This window comes from Acanthamoeba castellanii, assembly GCF_000313135.1.
Source record: "Acanthamoeba castellanii str. Neff unplaced genomic scaffold scf7180000084599, whole genome shotgun sequence".
Lineage (NCBI taxonomy): Eukaryota > Discosea > Longamoebia > Acanthamoebidae > Acanthamoeba > Acanthamoeba castellanii.
Window position 1 is genome coordinate 1,974,958 of NW_004457442.1, and position 17,389 is coordinate 1,992,346.

The window sequence follows — 17,389 nt, forward strand, 5'->3', positions numbered from 1 at the left end:
ATATTGTTTCTTTCTTCTATTGTTACACTTCACACAAAGCTCAAGCTAGAGAGACTGAAAAAGAGAGGGAAAAAAGTGGCGCAAAGGTGGACAGTCAAGCCCGAGCGCGGAGCTTACTTGGCCTTGACGCTGACGAGCTGGGTGTAGGCCTTCTTGAGCACCTTCCGCGACTTCTTGCTGCCCCGCACGTTCATCAGCATCGGGCGCAGATACTGCAAAGGCGTGGAGCGAAATCGCGGTAACAGGGAACGGGGAGTAAGTGGGACGATCAGTGGGGACGTCCATGTGTACACATTGACGTCCATGAAGGGCGTGCAATGGCGAAGGGTACCTTGAGGGAGGTCATCTCGAGGTCAAAAACGTATTCGATCGCCCACTCGAAGGTGAACGGGCCGTATTTCTCCTGTACTCCATCATACACCGATCACTAGTGAGCGTGGCTGTGCGTGTCGTTTTCGTTCTTTTCGCTTTCTCGAAGGCGCTGCTGTTGCGTGGCTGGCCGGTGTCGTGTCGTGTCGTGAGGGGGGGGGCGAATGGTGCACCTCGCTATCGGGTGTGGCGGTCTCCTTTTTGGTGTGCACGATGGTCACCTCCTCGTTGTCGACGGCGATGGCGATGGACCACGAGTTGCGCACGGAGTTGAAGTCCAGCGGGGCCATGCACGCCTTCAACTTCGTGATGCACGGCGCCACGATGCTAGCCACCCACCCCAATCGAACGGCGTCAGCACGTGTACAACGCACCTCACAACACACACGCAACACACACACACACACACCACACACTTATATGCAACACGAACCTCTGGCTGGTGACCTTGAGGATGCGCATCAGCGGCGTGTGCTCGCCGATCACCTCATCAAAGAACACCTTCAGACCTGTCGTGCGCGTCATGAGTACAGGCAGAGGACGGCACTGAAAACGGGGGAGAATGGGGTACCGGTGGGGTCGCTGAGGTCGTCGTCGGTCTTGAAGTATTCGCCCCGCTTGAAATTGGTCTGGATGTTCTCCGAGAGCGTGGTGTCGTCGAGGGCCATCGCCAGCGTCACCAGCACCGTGTACGTCGCCTCCGTCTGTCGAGCCACAAGTCCCCCCCCCCAACCAATAATTCTTCAGTGACGCGCCGCACACGCACACGCACACGCCGCACGCACGCACGCACGCACCTTGGGCATTTCGGCGTTGTCAAAGGGTCCGCAGAGGATCTCACCGGCTGGCCGCTCGATTTGGTACTTGCGCACCAACCGCGCGAAATCTGGTGTGCAGAGAGAAAGAGAGACATCACGGGTTGTGTTAACAAGGTGTGTCGTGTCGTGCCGTGTGTGTCGTGCGACGAACCGCGATGGCACACGAAAGAAGAGAGGGGCTTGTGGAAGATGTCCTCCGATTCCTTCCACAGCGTGGATCCGTTCTCGGGGCTGCAAGCGCGACACACCGACCGTGAGTGGTGCGTGGTGAGTGGTGAGTGGTGCGGCGACGATGACGGTGGCGTACGTCTGGAGACCGATCATGCGCTTGAGCCGCTGTTCGCGTTCCTGCTTGTGCAGTTCGTGGTCGCGCAGCAGGCGGCCCACGAAGAGGTACTTCTCCACCTCGTCCAGCGGCTCTTCCTCCGAACATATCGCGTATAACTCCTATCAATGGCCGTGTGTCGTGTGTTGTGTGCCGTGGTGCGTATGCGTGTGCGTGTGCGTGTGCGTGTGCGTGTCCATCAGTTTCGGAGGCAGAGATGGATTTCGATGGAAACGGGAGGGCGGCAGCGTACGTCGAAGAACTCCTCGGGGTCGATGGGCACGGCCCCATCCCTGTCCGGGGTGCTTTTCTTGGACTTGGGACTCAGCGGTGCCTTGGGCGCCGACTTGGACGAATTGAGCTGTCGTCGTATTGTCGTGTGTCGCGTCGTGTCGTGTGCCATGTGTGTCGTGCCGTGAGAAAACTAATCAGTGCGGGACGATGGGGCGCCGGAGATGATGTACCAGGCGTGCTGCCTTGCCCTCGTGTGGTTCGTCGGCCTCCTCGTCCTGCTCGCCTTCACCCTCGCCGACCGCTTCCTTCTCCTCCTCCTCCTCCGCCTTCTCTTCCTCCTCTCCGTCCTTCTTCTTGTCGCTCTTCGCTTTCGTCTTCGCTTTCGCTTTCTCTTTCTCCTCCCTGTCCTCCTTGAGGCCCGCGCGGATGGCCTTCCGGTCCATGTCGGGCATCGAGTTGGCGTACTTCTTTGTAAACTTGCTACGCCGCCCCGCAGCCGCCAAGACCTTGGCCGACGCGGCCTTCTCCGTCGGCTCGCCGCCATCCGTGTCCGCCGCCGCTGCCGCCACCTTAACCGCCTCATCGCTGCCGTGGGCCGCCGGCCCGAGGTCGCTCATGACCAGGTGGAGCCCACCGGAGCGGCCCTTGCCTGCGACCGGGCCGCCCTCTTTGACGCGTCGTCGGCGGGCCTCGCGGGCCTCCTTGAGGAGGCGCTCGTGGGCCTTCTTGACGGCCTGGTAGTCCTTGGGGTTGAGGTGCTTGATCTTCTTCAGGGCCTCCTCGCGGCTGCGCTTGATCCGTCGCTGCTCTGCCAGCTTGCTGAAGTAGCTCGTCGTCATGTGCGCACGATACCTTCATCGTTCCCCCCCCCAACCCAAATACAACGATGAGTGTCGTTGGTCGTGTCGTTGGACGTGTCGCGTGTATGTGGGTACCCGTTGGGATCGCTGGACACGTTGGCATACTTCTGGGTCATCATCTCCTTGTACCGGGCCTGCGGAGACCCAGGGCCGGCTGCCCAATGCATCCCGCACACATACACACATACACACCCGGTCAGCAGCCATCACAATTACTCGACGGCGACTGAGTCTAGTGGCGCGTACCATAGTCGTCGGCCGCTGCCGGGTCTTCGCTGTCGTCATCGTCGACCGCCAGGGCCTCGTCTTCGTGGCCAGACGACCGCCGGCCCTCAAGAGGCAGAGCCGAGACCGGCGCCGGGCCGTGGTCCCTGGGCGCCGCGGCGGAAGCACCACCGGCCGTGGCCGTGGCCGAGGCCGAGGTGGTCGACAGGTCCTCAACACCACCGCCGCTGTTGTGGGCGTCCTTGGTTTCCTTGAGCTTCTCCTTGGCTGCCGCCTTCTTGTCGAGCTTCTCCTTCTTCCTCTTCTCCTTCTCCTCCCGCTTCCGTTCTTTCTCCTTGAGCTTCTCCTTCTCCCGCCGCTCGCGCTCCTCGCGCTCCTTCTCCTCACGCTCCTTGCGCTCCTTCTCCTTCTTCTCCCGCATCAGCTCCTTCTCCTTCTTGCGCTCGCGCTCGCGCTCCTCGCGCTCCTTCTCCTTCTGGGCCTTGAGCGAGAGCTCCCGCTCCTTGTTGGTGCTTCCGCCCTTGGCCGCATTCCCGCTCTCGACCTTCTTCGCGCCTTCGCTCTTTAGGCCGCTCCCGCTCCCTTCGTTCTCCTCCCCGTCGGAGCTATCGTCTTCGTCCTTTGCTCTGGTGGCGTTCGCTTTCGTTCTTTTGGCCTTTTTCCCGCTGCCGCCGTGCTCCTCGTCTTCCGCCTCCTCCTCGTCGTCGCTTTCGTTCTTTTCCGCCGCTGCAATCGCGTCTCGTCGGATCGTGTTGCCCTCGGCCGCCACCATGTCGTACAGCGAGACCGTGCCTCTTCGTTTCCGCTCGGTCGCGGCCGTCGTCCGCTGCTCCTCCGCCGGCACCACCACCTCCTCTTCCACCCGACCATCGTCCTCCTCCTCGTCGTCTTCGCTCACATCGCCCACATCTCCGCCCTTTTGTACATTCTCCTCCTCCTCCTCCTCCCGTGCCTTGTTGTGAAGCTTCTTCTTCTTCTTGTCCTTCTTCGTCTCGAGCTGCTGCTCCCCGCCTTCGTTGTTCTGGTGATGGCGGTGGTCCTGCTCGCCGTCGTCGTCGTCGTTGTCGTCGACGTTGAGGTCGGCATCGTGCTTGGCTTCCTTGCGCTTCTCCTTGTTGTGGTGCGGGTGGTGCTTCTTGGGCGTGTGGTCGTCCGCCTGCGCCGGTGGCACGGCCACCGCTCCCACCATCTCCGAGTCACCCATCACCAGCGCAGTCCTGCACGCGGGTCCGGTCGGTCAGTCGGTCAGCCGAGCTGAGCGTTTTGGCTCCGAGCAAGGAGAGGCTCAATACACCGGATGGGGGAAATACTCACATAACATACAACCAATAATCATCATCAAATCACCCGGCGTGCGGGCGCAGATTTGTTTTTAATATGAGGGGGGCGGCTTGATAAAAATAAACAAAATAAAACAAAATCAAAGAAGAACACCAACAAAATGATGGTGCGGGCTTGCCTTACCGGCTCGCAGTGGGGTATAGAAAATTGTGGCAGGCGGCTCTGTCTAGCGATCGAAAATGCTTGGCCTTGTGCTTCTTCAAACCATTAATTATTATCGAAATTAAAAAAAAGTAGGCGAACACAGAAGCTCGTCCAGTTGGTTGTTTGCACACAAATTAATTCGCCATTTGTGTCGACAATCAGAACCAAAGAAGGCGATTTCCCAGTGTTCGTCACCAGCTAAAGCTGTAGTCGATCGTCAGCGTGTCGGTCACGCCTTGCTTCCGCCGGTTGCGCGCCCGCTCGTTGACCACTTGGCCGCGCTTGGGCTGGCAGTACAAGTCCTCGCGCAAGCGGTTTCTCTTGGTCTGCCTTCGGTATCTGTTCCCCGTCACCCGATCGTCAGTTCTCTCAACTCGTTCGCCCAGTGGGGGAGGGGCTGAGCGCGCGTTAGGCCTCTGGACGGTACCGTTTGGTTTGCGCCTTGTGGCCCTTGAAAGTGGCCGTGTTGACCTTGCACGGGCACAACTGGCCGCGCCACCTGGGGTCCGGGCTTGCACCGCTGGGCTCGAACAGCCGGCTCGCCTCTCGCACCTGCGGGTGGGTCTTCAAGCGCCCACACAAGGCATGTCAGGCCCCCGATCCAGACGGGCAGATCATGATGGGAGTGGGGCGCGCACCTTGAGCATGGGCCAGAAGCGCGAGCCGAAGTAGCGCTGCAGAAAGCCCACGACGTGAGGCCACCGCCACCCGCGGAGCTGGGCCATGTGGACCGGACGCTCGGAGAACGGGCCAATACGCTCGATGGCAAAGTAGTAGGAGGCACTCCACGAGTGCGTCTTAAAGGCGATGTGGGTCTCGAGGGTGCGCGCCACGGGCGCCCCCGTAGACGCCAGCGACCCGCAGCCCGACGCGCGCAGCTTTTGTCGGTGGAAGTGGTCCTCGCACCCACTCTCGTCACGCTTGGCCTTGCGGGACGTGGCGGTGGAGGCGCCGGCGGCGTCCAGACAGTCCGCCAGTTGCGCGGCGAGCCTGCGGAAGGCCGCCCGCTCGCGCTTTTCACTCGACCTCCGTTGGCGCTCGCGCACCCGCTTGCCCGCCCTCGCACGTGATTTGCTCATGCAGAGCGCCAGCAGGCGCCGCCGGTCGTCCATCGTCATGACGCCGCTGTCGAGCGAATGCTCAGAGCTCTCCTCTTCTTCTCCGGCATCACCGCTGGCAGAGATGGAAGCCAGCACGCTGAGGAGTGTGGCCGCGTTCACTCGCACGTCCGACGACGCTGCGGAGGAAGGGGAGTTAGGTGAGTCCGTGTGTGTGAAAGGGCAATTGTGGGGTGTTGGCCAGTACTGGTGTCGGGGTCGTTGAGCAGGGTAAGCTCGACAAGGGTGCGCTTGTGCGGCCCCACGAGCTTGCACACGAGCCCGTCCTGCGGCAAACGGCTCACCAGGAACGTCCACACCCGCAGCGCTTCGGCCAACTCACTCGACTCGATATCGGGCCTCCTGCTTCGCTCCCACCTTTGATCGCGCCACGTTCTCCTGTTTCTGCCCTCACGTTCGCTTTCGCTTTCCCCGCCTTCGCTTTCGTTCTCTGTTTCGTTTTCTGATCGTCCCCTTTCCTCCTCAGCTTCGTCTTCGCTGTCCTCGTCGTCGTCGCTGATGTCGCTTCGGTCGCTCTCCTCCCCCGAGTCGCTGTCGTCGTGGGGACCGTAGCCTGCCCACAGCGCATCCACATCGGGCCGACGCTCACAGTCACGCCGCAGGTAGCACTCAGCCAGGAACCGGCACACTTCGCTCGTGACGCGGGCGTCGTCGATGATAAAGCACAGCACAGCCAGCGCCTTCATCGCCTCCACTCGCAACGCGCTCGTTCTCTTCCTCCATTCCTCGTCGCGCTCGCCCTCCTCGCCCACTTCGTCCTCATCAGAGTAGTTGGTGTTGTTGACTGTGAGGATGACTCGCATCAGCACCTCGCCGAGCGTGTCTTCATTGTCGCCGCGGCCATCAGAATCGGCGCCGACTCCCCAGCCCTGGCGTCTTCGCCGCGATCCACGGCCTCCGCGACTTCCCTTGAGCGACGCCGTGCTCTGTGGTGTCCAGCCGGCCGCCGGCTGGGGTGTCGCCAGTGGAGCAGGCTGGCCGCCGGCGATGAAGCTCTGCGGGAGTCGCTGGCCGCACAGCACCCCGAGCGCCGCCACCAGGCGTATGGCCCTTACCTGCACTTCCCACTCGACCGTCTCCCTCCTCCTGTTCTTCTTCCTCATCTTCGCTCGCCGGGTGGTGTTCACTTCCGCTTCGAACGAGCTTCTTCCGCGGCCGCCCACGGAGCCCTGTGTGGGTGGTGCGCGGTGGTGGAGGATGGTGTGCAGGCGCGCCTTGACCCAGGCCTGGAGCTCCGCCAGCCTATCGACCACCTCTGGGACTGCGAGTTCGCCGTAGCTTGTGCGCGCCAGCCAAGCGAACCTCTGCCCGTCGGCGAGCAGGGCATCCACCAGGCCGTCCACCGCCATCTTAACAACACCACCGACAAGTGAAGGAAAATCAGCACTTTACCAGAGCTCGAGGAAGAAGAAGAAGCGGTGGTGCACCTTTTGGCGTCGTGGGTCGGTCTGGGCGAAGAATGCGTTCCATGTGGTTTCCACTGGACCAAAAGAGGGCCACTCGACCCGGTCGCCCTTCACTCGGACCCAGTACTCGCCAGGCCCCCGACAGTCGTCAACGAGGACGTCGACAGAGCGCCAGTGACGGCTGTCCTTCGGCCTCTTCTGTGCGTCACCTCCGGTGTGCTTGCGCCTGCTCTGCGCAGGAGGCCCGCCATTGTGTTTGCCCTGTCGCACCCCCTGCATCCCCCCTTGCCAAGTTGTTGTTGAGGCTGTGAGGGTGCAGAAGAAGCGTGAGAATGAAGTTAATCGGGACGTGGCCCAAGCGTCAAAGAGTTCAGCGAACCAGAAGAGGGAGTGTTTGTGGAACGTTTGCCGCAGCCAATGGCGCATTTCAAAAAAAGGAAGATTGGAAGGAAAGCTGTCGTGTGGACCAAAACCCCCCAACCACCTCTTGGTTGGCGGCTCTGGCCTTGAACAAAGGGGATGTACAGCACAAAAACAACAGCGGGGGATGAAGATGGACCAAAAAGGCGGGGTGGGTGAGGCTGGAGCTCACCGACGGTGGTCGCCAAACAGGATGGCGGGGATGTTTTGCTGTTCGTAGCGCAGAGACTGCCCATACGACTCCGTCCTGGAGGACTGTGTTGATTTGTGCTGCAGAGTGAGACACAGCGTGGCGATGATGGGGAGGGGGTGGAGGCGTCGAGGTTGTACGTTGTTGAAGACCAGGATGTGGACCTCGCCCTTGATGTCAACGTTGGTTTTGCCGCCGTGAAGCAGGATCTCCAGCAGAGTCTCCAGTGCGCTGCCGAAGCTGCCAATCTGCGCTGTGAGAGGGGCCGACGCCTGAACGAGACACCCGCGCGCGAGTCAATGACCATCGATCCCAGCCCAGGGACAATGGGGCAAGGCCGCGGCGTACCACAGCGTGACGGCCGGGCAGGTAGATCACCTTGTCGATGGCGGTCAAGTTCAGGGCCATTTTGCCGATCGCAGTGTTGCGGCCCGACAAGTAAACCGTGAAGTTCATGAAGTCCAGGGCAATGTCTGGCCAACGCAGGTGGACGAGATGAGCATCCAGCCATTCGGGCCTGCCTCGATAATGGGGAAAGAGGGGAAGATGCGTACAGGCATCATAAGGGTTGTAGGCGAAGAAAACGACGTCGAGAGTCTGGGCGAACAGCGACACACCCAGGATATGCGCCTTCTGGATGAGAGGAGACGCATTGCCCGGGATTTCTGTGCGCGGTGGCGTGTGGATATTTTTGCGTTGGGGTGAGGCATGAGAAGCCGCTCACTATTTGCGGCGAATGCCAGTCCGTACCTGTGCTGATGTTGAGGGCGCCCAGGGCGTAGGCGAGCACCGGTATGTCGGTCACGCCGTCCGTGAGAGTGACGGTGGAGTTGGCCCCTGCGAAGCATGATGAGATGCAGAAGAGCAGTGGACGACGGGTGGTCTAACATCTGTCCCACCATCCATCACGAGGCGAGCGGGTCGTGTCTTACCCGAGATGAATCCAGAGATGAACTCAATGGCCAGGGCGGAGCCAGGTCCTTTCGGGCGGGTGTACAGACCCTCTCCGCTGAGGGTTGTTGTGCCGAGGCCCAGATTGAACTTCGCCACTTCAGCCTCGGCAATCACCACGTTTTTCTGGTTTCGAGAACACGTGGGTGATGTTTTTGGGTTAGGGTACCTGCGGCGTACGAGTGCAGTGTCGCGTGAGGAGGAATGGCAAGGTGCGCCTACGTATCGCATCTTCATAAACAAGTTGCCGGCATTCATGGCAACGTTGGGTAGTGGGTTCTGAACGGTGATGTTGAACCCGATAGTCAAGCCCTTGGGGCTGCCTGATAGCAGGGCCACTGTGTTGATCGTGATCGAGTCCTTGAACTGGTTCGCGCCTGAGCGTGGACTCTTGTGCGTGAGGTTGCAACCGCAAGCTGACAGAGCACGGAAGAGGGTCATCGGAGTGGGTGGTGTGGTGTACCCTTGAGTTCGATAGCGTCTTGGATGGGTACGCCCTTGATGTTGAGGTCGCCTATACTGGTGGACACCACCGACGCTAGCAGCCTGGCCCGCAGTGTCAGGTCGGTTCGGTTGTTGATCAACAGCTCGTGAGCAAACCTGGCCGCGGTAGAAGAACAATGAATGAATGACTGAATGAACGAAGGTTCACTATCGGGGACGGGAAGGCTGTACAGAGAAAAGCACGTGGCATTCATCACCCTGAGAGGCGCCAGGGTCAGCACAATCGTCAAGTTGCCCGACTGATCTTCAATCGGCTGCGAGCCGGCATAGAGGAGGTAAGAATTGGGGGGGGGTTGCCAATGACCCGGGTTCACACGAATGTGGAAAGGGAAGTCCACGTACAGTCATGGGCACAGTCAAGCCTCCTATCAGTGCACCACCGTGCAGCACTTCGGCGTACAGCGACATCTCTTTGATCTGCACAAGTGGAAGGGTGATAGATAAGAAACGCCTCCGTGTGTGCCGTCGGGTTCGCGAGAGTGATTCGTACATCTTGTCGTACTCCAAAAGGCGAGTTGAAGCCAGCGGTCATCGAAATATTGACGGTGGTGGCGTTGATGTTGGGCGAGAAGTTGACCGCCAGTTGCTGAATGACCACGCTTGAAATCAACTGCTCTCGCCCACACCCGGTTCACGCAATGTGGTGAGTGATGACAGACCACCAGCGGCTCTCTATACCCCTCGTACCGCGGAGCTGTTCGCTATGCCAGGCAGGTCTGTAGACAGGACCATGCCCGTGGCCGCCTTCTGGAGCCAACCGATGGAACTGTGGACGTAGTTTTAAGTAATGAGCACAGCCAGAGACTCGAAAAGTGCGCCATGTCGAATCAGCGGAGAACCGCACCTGTTGCCGGCATCCAATCCCCTCACGACCACTGACGAGGCCTCACCCGTGAGGTAGTTGGACAGGAACTCGCTCGTCACGCCCAAGTCTAGGAAGCAGCGCGGGCATGAGCACAACACGTGCACGACGACTTGCCCCCCCCAAGACAGTTCTACCTTTTTCGGCAGGCTTGACTAGGCCAGTATAACGGTAGCGGTTGAGACCCGGGTTGAGCTGCACGCCAGTAGCATTGAGATAGCCCAGATAGGTGTCCCGATAGAACCTGGAGGGGCGATTGCATCAGCAGGCTCTACGGGGAAGGTCAGGAATTCCGGACAAGTGCGACGTACATGCCAAAGTTGATGGCGGGCAGATAGAATGAAGCGAAGGAAGGGTTGGTCAGGGTAAAGTTGATGGCCAGCTCCATGCCGCCATTGGGCGAGTCCCGAGGCACGTCGAAGCTGAGCACAGTTACGTTGGGCAGGTTGTCCAATCCTTATCAAGCCAGAGGGAAATAAGTGAGCGTGTGAGGCGTATAGAAGCAGGGAGTGTCTGTGCGATATACCGGGCAATACTACGCTGTTATTGACCGGAACGCTGGATGCCTCGAGCTTGCAGACCACCGTCCTCACAGTCACGTCGCTCGTACCCACAAGCTTCAGGTTGACTGTACGGTAACGTCCTGGGGGTGAGCAGCGAGCAATGATCTTGGAGGGTCACGGAAGCAGGAGGGAGGCAGTACTCTGGGGCCTCTGAATGAACGCCACCACAAACTCGATGAAGTTGGCGGTGATCTGGTCTCCCTCGATCTGCAGGTACTGATGGTCGATAGTGATGTTAACTATGGCCCCATGTTGCCCCGTCGGGACGATAGCCTGGTCCGTTTGGATGTGCCCGATGACCAGCTCTCTGTCCTTCGCTTCTCGCAGATGAGTAGAGAGCAGGGCAGCGCCGCTGGGTCCGGCGTCGTCATCTTCCACCACGTAAATGAGGTCGACACCGAGCGCGACCTTTTCCACTTCGAGCAGGCTCCGGTTGCCCAGCAGGGGATCGATAACGATCGACACGTTGGCTGATAGCAGCGCGCTTGTGCTGTTGACCGGCACCAGCTGCATCGACGTGAAGTTGGCCTCCAGTATGAGGCCGGAATGCATCCCTGCAAGCCGGGGTGCGTAAGCACGAGCATGCATGGCAGAGCAGCAGCAGCAGCGGCAGCAGCAGAGTCAAGACAGTGCAAAACCTTCAAGAACCGTTTCCAGTGTGAAGTTCGCGAGAGTTGGTCGGTACAGCGGGATGTCAGTAACATTTGCTTTGGCTGTAAGCAGGTGAACAGAAACGAATCACTGTTAGTTAGAACAAGGCTCGCCAGCCAAAACGAGTGATGCGGGTAAAGTTACCAGCGACGGCGGTCACGTTGCAGGGAAGACCCCTAAGGTAGTTTCCGATCACTTCCTCAAAGAGAGAGATGTTCTGTGGCAAGACGGTGCCCTCCATCATAAGGTAGTTGGCGCCGACTGCGGTGACAGAATTGCCTGGTTAGTCTAAGGCCTACCAGCCACCAGCACAGGCAGGCGCACCATCCATGTTCACCCGCTCCGTGGTATGGGCCATGGCAATGCGAGACCCCTTGTACATGATGTCCATGTGCAACTGCCAAGAGAAAAGTCAATCAACAGCGAGTGCCATAGTAAAAGTGCTACGCATGTGTGGGTACCAAGCCGATGGGTACTATGCTGATGACCGAGGGGTTGAAGATGCTCACGTTGAGCCGCGTGTTGATGTTGGTCTCATTGGACGACGCCAGATCGAACGCTTCGATATTGACGTGCTTGAGTCCGTCAAACGCTTGCAGAGAGGTCCTTCGGTAAGTCACGGTGCCCACTTCCAACCAGGAATGGGCGAGGACCTACCTGGGATGGCCACCACCTTGTCGAACTTGATGCTGTATGACAACCCGAGCACTCCGACCACCGTTGAGCCTGTCTCGGTCCATCAGTAATGGCGCGGGTGAGTGCGTTTTTAGCAAAGAGCCGTGCAGTACCTGAAAGCCGCCACGAGAGGGAATGGGCGTGGATCATATCCTGGCCAAACTGATTGAAGGTGCTCATATCCGCGATTTCCATCAACGCGGAGGTCGCAAAGCCCGTGTCGCCGCCAGTGCTCAGCTGCATGCAGGCCACGCGCGTGAGTAGGTTCATAGTTAGTAAGCTGGATATCCGGGACTACCGGGGCTGTAGTACCGTGATGTCGGGCATCACTGTTCGCCCAAGCAGCTGTTCGCGGTAGTGGACGGCGAGGGGGAAAGAGCGAATCGTCGCCGGCAACAGAGCGTTGGCTTTGATCTTGCCTGGCAGCGGGGGTAAGGTGAGTAGCAGTTAGAGAAGAGAAGAGAAGAGAAGAGAGAGAGAGAGAGAGGAAGAGAGAGAGAGAGAGAGAGAAGAGAAGAGAAGAGAAGAGAAGAGAATTAGGTTGGTGTTGCCTTGATACCTTGGGCGTCGAGGAAGAGGGAAGAGCTGCCGGGCTTTGAGAGCCGGATGAGCTCGAATTCGATGGTGGAGTCGGCCATGAGTGTGTCGATGACCTTGGGGATGATGAGCGTGAAGGTGAGCACCGCCAGCACGGCGAGAAGCAATAGCACGGAGGCTGCACATAGACCAATGGCCCAGCGTGGCACTCGGTGCCCGCAGTGGCGTCGCCTCCACCTGATCGCAACAAACTCGCTGTCAGCGCTACGCTTTGCTTTCAGGCGGTTCTGCGCAGTGGAGCAGGTACCATGCTGCGCAGCGATGGTGGCGCTTGTCGCGCAAAGACTGGGAAAAGCTGTCATCGTCACCTTCGTCGTTCTGCACTCGTCCGTTTGGGAGGCTGTGAGACATTCCCGAGAGGATACCACTGGTGGCAAAGATGGAGGGCCGTGATATGGAGGCGCACCAGGCTGAGGGCAGATCGGCTGAGCAAAGGTTCGCCATCTTCTGTCACGCAGTGCGAAGCGCCCGTTCCCTGTTGAATGCGCGAAGGTGTGCGAATGTGGGACATAGAGATGCAAAAAAAAAACTGTGCAAATTACAAAATATGCAAAGATGCAGCCATACCATGTGGATGTGTTGAAGGCAAGGGGGATGAAATAAGTCCCGAGGGGGGGGGCGTGCCAGCCACGAAGGAATTCGGAAAGAGATAAGGACTCCTCCACTGGCCAGGAACAGGAACACGACAGAGCTGCGGCGTTCGTACCGACAACCACGAGAGTACACCTGGAAAATACCAATTATTCCTCGAAAAAGAAGAGAAAACTGATTATCTCTTCCACTTACTTCAAAAAAGCCATGGTTTTATGGTTTTTGTTGTTGTTGTTGTTGTTGTTGGCCTAGTACAGGACGCTGACAACGCGTGACCCCGTGTCTGGGAAGGGAAGACCTAGTTCTCCCTCTCGTACACAGCGGCGGCACCCATACCCGAACCGATGCACATCGACACCACACCGAAGCGGCTGCAGGTTTTTTTAAAAAAAAAGTGTGCAAAGTCAGCATCCCCCAACGACCAACACAGAACTTCAATCACGAAGAAGGGCAGTGTGCGTACGCGTTGCGGCGCTTGAGCTCGTTGAGGAGGGTGGCAGTCTGCCTGGCGCCGGTGCAGCCGAGGGGGTGGCCGAGGGCAATCGCGCCGCCGTTGGGGTTGACCTTCTCGACGGGGATACCCAGCTTCTGCACGCAGTAGACGGCCTGCGAGGCGAAGGCCTCGTTGATCTCGTAGACGTCGACGTCCTGGAGCGAGATGCCGGCCTTCTGGACAGCGGCGGGGATGGCGACGGCGGGACCGATGCCCATCACGGCGGGCTCGACGCCGACGGCGGCGAACGACCTGAACACGCCGAAGATCGGGAGACCCAGCTTCTGGGCCACGGAGCGCTTGGTGACGATGCACGCGGCGGCGCCGTCGCTCACCTGCGACGAGTTACCAGCGGTGGTGGAACCGCCCTCCTTGAACACGGGGCGCAGCTTGCCCAGCTTCTCGGCGGTGGTGTCAGCACGGACGCCCTCATCTGCGAGAACGCCGAAGCGGTGAGCACGAGCGCACATCAAAGGGGAAGTTGGTCGGGAGGAGAAATAGGGGGGGGGCGAGGTTACCCTGGCTCACGGTGATGGTCTTGCTGTTGCCCTTGTCGTCCTCGACGGTGACAGTCACGGGGACGATCTCGTCCCTGAACTTGCCAGCCTTGATGGCTTCGGCGGCCTTCTTGTGCGAAAGAGCGGCGAACTGATCCTGCGTCTCGCGCGACACGCCATACCGCTCGGCAACGTTCTCGGAGGTCTGATGTACACAAATACGATTTGGAGGTGAGCACCGTGATCGCCTCTGTGGCACTAAGAGATGAAGACGGCCGGCCAACGTCGAGGAGTTCATTACCTGACCCATGTTGAGATAGCAGCCCTTGGCCGAGGGGTGCTGGAGAGCTTCCTGGTTGATGCCGCCGTCCCACCTGTCCATGGAGTTGGAGGACATGGACTCGACGCCACCGGCAATTCCAATATCGTAATAGCCAGCCTCGAAGAGAAGAGACACCTTAGTACACAATCACGTTTCGCCCACACCAGGTCTAGAGAGTACCTTGATGGCCGAAGCGACGTTGGCGATGGCCTGGAGGCCAGACGAGCACTGGCGGTTGACGGTGGTACACGGGACAATGTCGGGCAGACCCGCGAGCAGGGAAGCAACGCGCACTTCAGTGGCACCCTTTATTTTTGGTACAAAAAAAGTCAATGAAAGAAAGCCAGCGAATGGAGGGGGAGTAAAGCAAGATGTGAATCATCGCCAAAATCAATTGGCCGGCGATCCACAACTCGAGCGATATTGAGGAGTGGTGGCTTACCTGAGCGCCAGGAGGGAGCACGGTTCCGATGACGACGTCACCGTAGAGCTCGGGCTTGATCTGAGGGGTGGTCTGGACGAGGTGCTTGAGGACGGGAGCGAGCAGGTTGTCGGGGCCGGTGTTCTTGAACGAACCACGCTTGGCCTTGCCGACGGCAGTGCGCACAGCCCTGGAGATGAGTAATGTAATCGTATATCAGCAATCGATTGCATTACCGTGCGCCTACAAGAAATGGAATTGGTGCGCAAGAGGAAGGGCGGCCTTACTTGACGATCACGATGTCATCAGGCGACTTGACGCCAACGGCAGAGGTGAAGGCGGCCGAGAGGCCCTCCATCTCGCTGTTTTGCTGGGGCTGGATGTGAGCCTCGAGCACGCTGAGTCTGTGGTTGATGCGGGACTGCATGATCGTCTTTCTTCTTGTGCGTGGTTGTGTGTGAGGTCGTGAGTGAATGGGGAAAAACAGATGATTCGAACGCCGCGTCTCTTCCCAAACAACCGCGGCCAAGAGAAAAGCTCCAGGGAAAGGAAGCTTTCCCTTCCCACCGCCGACGAGTCGGACGAAATTCCTCGTGCGCCGGTAATTTTATTTTATCTTATTATTTTTTATTTGACACATTGCATCTCGAGATGCAGTTGAGCGAGATTGGACAAGGCCACTTTGCGTCCTGCCCGACGAAGGTGGCGAAAGGGCACTGCTTGCGAAGGTAGGTTGTGGAATCAACATGTGTTTTACACCGTAGCTGTACAAAATGATATTGGGAGAGGGGGGCAAATATTCTAAGCACAGGTGCCGACGACGGCGTTGGTGGCGATGGAGCAGCTGGGGCTGGAGCCGCCGCAGTGCCAGTCGTCGGTGCACTCGCCCTCGGCCAGGCACACCTCGGCGGCGACGGTCGTCGACCAGAACACGCGCGACTCGCCGTGCGGGCACTCGCACTCGTTGAGCCAGCCGCCGATGAAGCCGTAGTTGCACTGGCACGCCAGCCAGGCGCTCACGGTGCTGGGCGGCGAGGTGGCGATGCACTGGACGCGGTTCCACGACTGGTCGGTGCAGTGCTGGCGCGCGAGGCACCCGCCGGGCGGCTTGCACGCCGGCGCGGTGAGGCCCAGGCCGCTGTTGGCCGGCACGTCCCAGGTGAGGACGTAGTCGGTCGGGCAGTGGCACCCGCCGTTGATCGGGTCCCACTCGAAGGTCTGCGGGCAGCGGCAGTTGCCCGTGGTGTCGCAGAAGCCGTAGGGCGTGCCGCACTGCCAGTCGGCCGTGCAGGTCACCGGCACGCACGACGTGGCGCCGTTGGGGCCGGTGGCGCCCGGCACGAAGCCGTCGTCGCACAGGCACGTGTACACGGCGGTCTCGGCCGTGGGCGAGGCGTAGTCGGCGTTGCAGTGCGAGTGGAGCGGGCACTCGTCGCAGGCCGGGCGGCAGGCGTCGACGCACTTGGGGCTATTGATGGCCGTGTGCGAGCAGTGCACGACGGGGTCCACGAGCGCGTTGGTGGCGTGGAAGTTGCGGCACGTGGTGGTGTTGGAGGCCGTCTTGTAGGGGCACTCGCCCTCGGGGTGGCCGGCGGCGCGGGCGTCGAGCACGTTCATGAACTCGATGCAGGCCTCGACCGTGGGGTAGACCTGGAGGTCGCCCTGGCAGGTGGCCATGATCTTCTCGCACAGGCGCGGCACGTCGGGTTCGTTGTTGGCCGCGTAGATGGGCATGATGGCGAGGTCGTTGATCACGATGTCCGACCTGATGCGGTCGCTGCACTCGGCGAACACGAGGGTCTCGAAGTTGCGCGTGCCGCCCGTCACGAAGTAGTACTGGCCGGGCACGGGCGAGTCCCAGATGGGACCCAGGCGCACCACGCACGTCTGCCAGAACTGGACCGTGTCGTTGTTGGGGCCGGACCACTCGATCGAGGGCTCGTCGAGGGTGAGCTCCAGGCGGCCCTGCCACAGCTCCTGGATGAGCGGGTGCGAAAAGTTGAACAGCACGTAGCCGTACTCCTTGGCCACCTCGAGCGTGTCGAAGGTGCCGATGCCGCGGATGGTCAAGTGGACGTCGTCGGTGTAGTAGCGGTCGCACACCGCGGCGTAGTTGTCCACCTCGCCGTTGAGCCGCTCTTGGTAGGCCCGGATGGCCGTCAGCCGCGCGGCCTGCAGCTCGGCGGGGCTCTGCGAGCAGGTCACCGCCTGGGCCGCCGCGACGAAGGCCAGCACGCCCAGGAGCACCAGCACCAGGAATGGTCGCAGGCCTGATCGGGCCATCGTGTTGGTAGCGAGAGGAGAGTGGGAAGGGGGGGCAAGAAGGGGAAGAACTAAGTGCAAGGGGTGCTTGCAATGCGGTTGTGAAAGTCGTAAATGAGTGAGTGGGGAGTGGGGCGGTGTGCTTGGCCTTTTATCCTGCGTGCCCAACGATTCGCTGAGCCGATTTGGCATCCCGTGTGGCGCTGACACCTGAGCAAGGGGCCACCGAACACGACCTACCGCCGTGTCGAGCCAACTTATGGGACCAAAAGGCGGATATCACAGGCTACTATAAACAGACTGAGGATTCTGTGCGTGGTGTAACTGGTTGCTTACCTAATCACCACCGTATTGCAAAGCAGAGTTAAAGTTGGAGCATTCTTGAGATTGTGTCGACATATATCGCACGGCACGCCTACGATTGGACATCATTTTATCGCACAGGGGACGCACGGGTGCACCGTGCTTCTGATGATGACCGGCAGAAAGTGATTGGCTCGAACCAACTCGCGCTGTTTTTCACGGCAAAAAGTGAACGAGAAAGGGGTCT

The 17,389-nt window shown here is 59.7% G+C and overlaps 5 protein-coding genes across 5 annotated transcripts; all 5 read right to left on the bottom strand.

The window, feature by feature from the left end:
- Nucleotides 1-113: 113 nt before the first annotated feature.
- ACA1_066030 (uncharacterized protein) lies at nt 114-4,020 on the bottom strand (the record flags this gene model as incomplete). The annotated part of the gene is made up of 12 exons (XM_004339747.1): nt 114-212; nt 332-403; nt 582-696; nt 803-878; nt 941-1,073; nt 1,167-1,255; nt 1,339-1,418; nt 1,495-1,634; nt 1,766-1,873; nt 1,977-2,598; nt 2,682-2,760; nt 2,853-4,020. The coding sequence occupies 12 exons, from the start codon at nt 4,018-4,020 to the stop codon at nt 114-116; spliced, it is 2,781 nt and encodes a 926-aa protein (XP_004339795.1).
- A 487-nt stretch (nt 4,021-4,507) lies between these two features.
- Nucleotides 4,508-6,783, bottom strand: ACA1_066040 (uncharacterized protein; the record flags this gene model as incomplete). Its single annotated transcript, XM_004339748.1, has 4 exons — nt 4,508-4,655; nt 4,744-4,880; nt 4,955-5,553; nt 5,622-6,783. The coding sequence occupies 4 exons, from the start codon at nt 6,781-6,783 to the stop codon at nt 4,508-4,510; spliced, it is 2,046 nt and encodes a 681-aa protein (XP_004339796.1).
- Nucleotides 6,784-7,428: 645 nt separating this feature from the next.
- On the bottom strand, nt 7,429-12,294 carry ACA1_066050 (uncharacterized protein; the record flags this gene model as incomplete). The annotated part of the gene is made up of 24 exons (XM_004339749.1): nt 7,429-7,530; nt 7,591-7,722; nt 7,799-7,923; nt 8,005-8,115; nt 8,201-8,287; nt 8,383-8,527; nt 8,624-8,778; nt 8,865-9,001; nt 9,089-9,159; nt 9,248-9,322; nt 9,408-9,515; nt 9,593-9,671; nt 9,750-9,837; nt 9,905-10,011; nt 10,079-10,223; nt 10,294-10,410; nt 10,471-10,884; nt 11,126-11,242; nt 11,306-11,378; nt 11,458-11,609; nt 11,639-11,707; nt 11,770-11,893; nt 11,969-12,075; nt 12,216-12,294. 24 exons carry the CDS (start codon nt 12,292-12,294, stop codon nt 7,429-7,431), a joined length of 2,919 nt encoding a protein of 972 aa, XP_004339797.1.
- An 848-nt stretch (nt 12,295-13,142) lies between these two features.
- On the bottom strand, nt 13,143-15,004 carry ACA1_066060 (acetylCoA acyltransferase, putative; the record flags this gene model as incomplete). Its single annotated transcript, XM_004339750.1, has 7 exons — nt 13,143-13,215; nt 13,308-13,770; nt 13,856-14,039; nt 14,136-14,273; nt 14,337-14,462; nt 14,599-14,767; nt 14,865-15,004. 7 exons carry the CDS (start codon nt 15,002-15,004, stop codon nt 13,143-13,145), a joined length of 1,293 nt encoding a protein of 430 aa, XP_004339798.1.
- A 374-nt stretch (nt 15,005-15,378) lies between these two features.
- ACA1_066070 (zinc finger protein) lies at nt 15,379-16,860 on the bottom strand (the record flags this gene model as incomplete). Its single annotated transcript, XM_004339751.1, has 1 exon — nt 15,379-16,860. The coding sequence occupies one exon, from the start codon at nt 16,858-16,860 to the stop codon at nt 15,379-15,381; it is 1,482 nt and encodes a 493-aa protein (XP_004339799.1).
- Nucleotides 16,861-17,389: the final 529 nt, after the last annotated feature.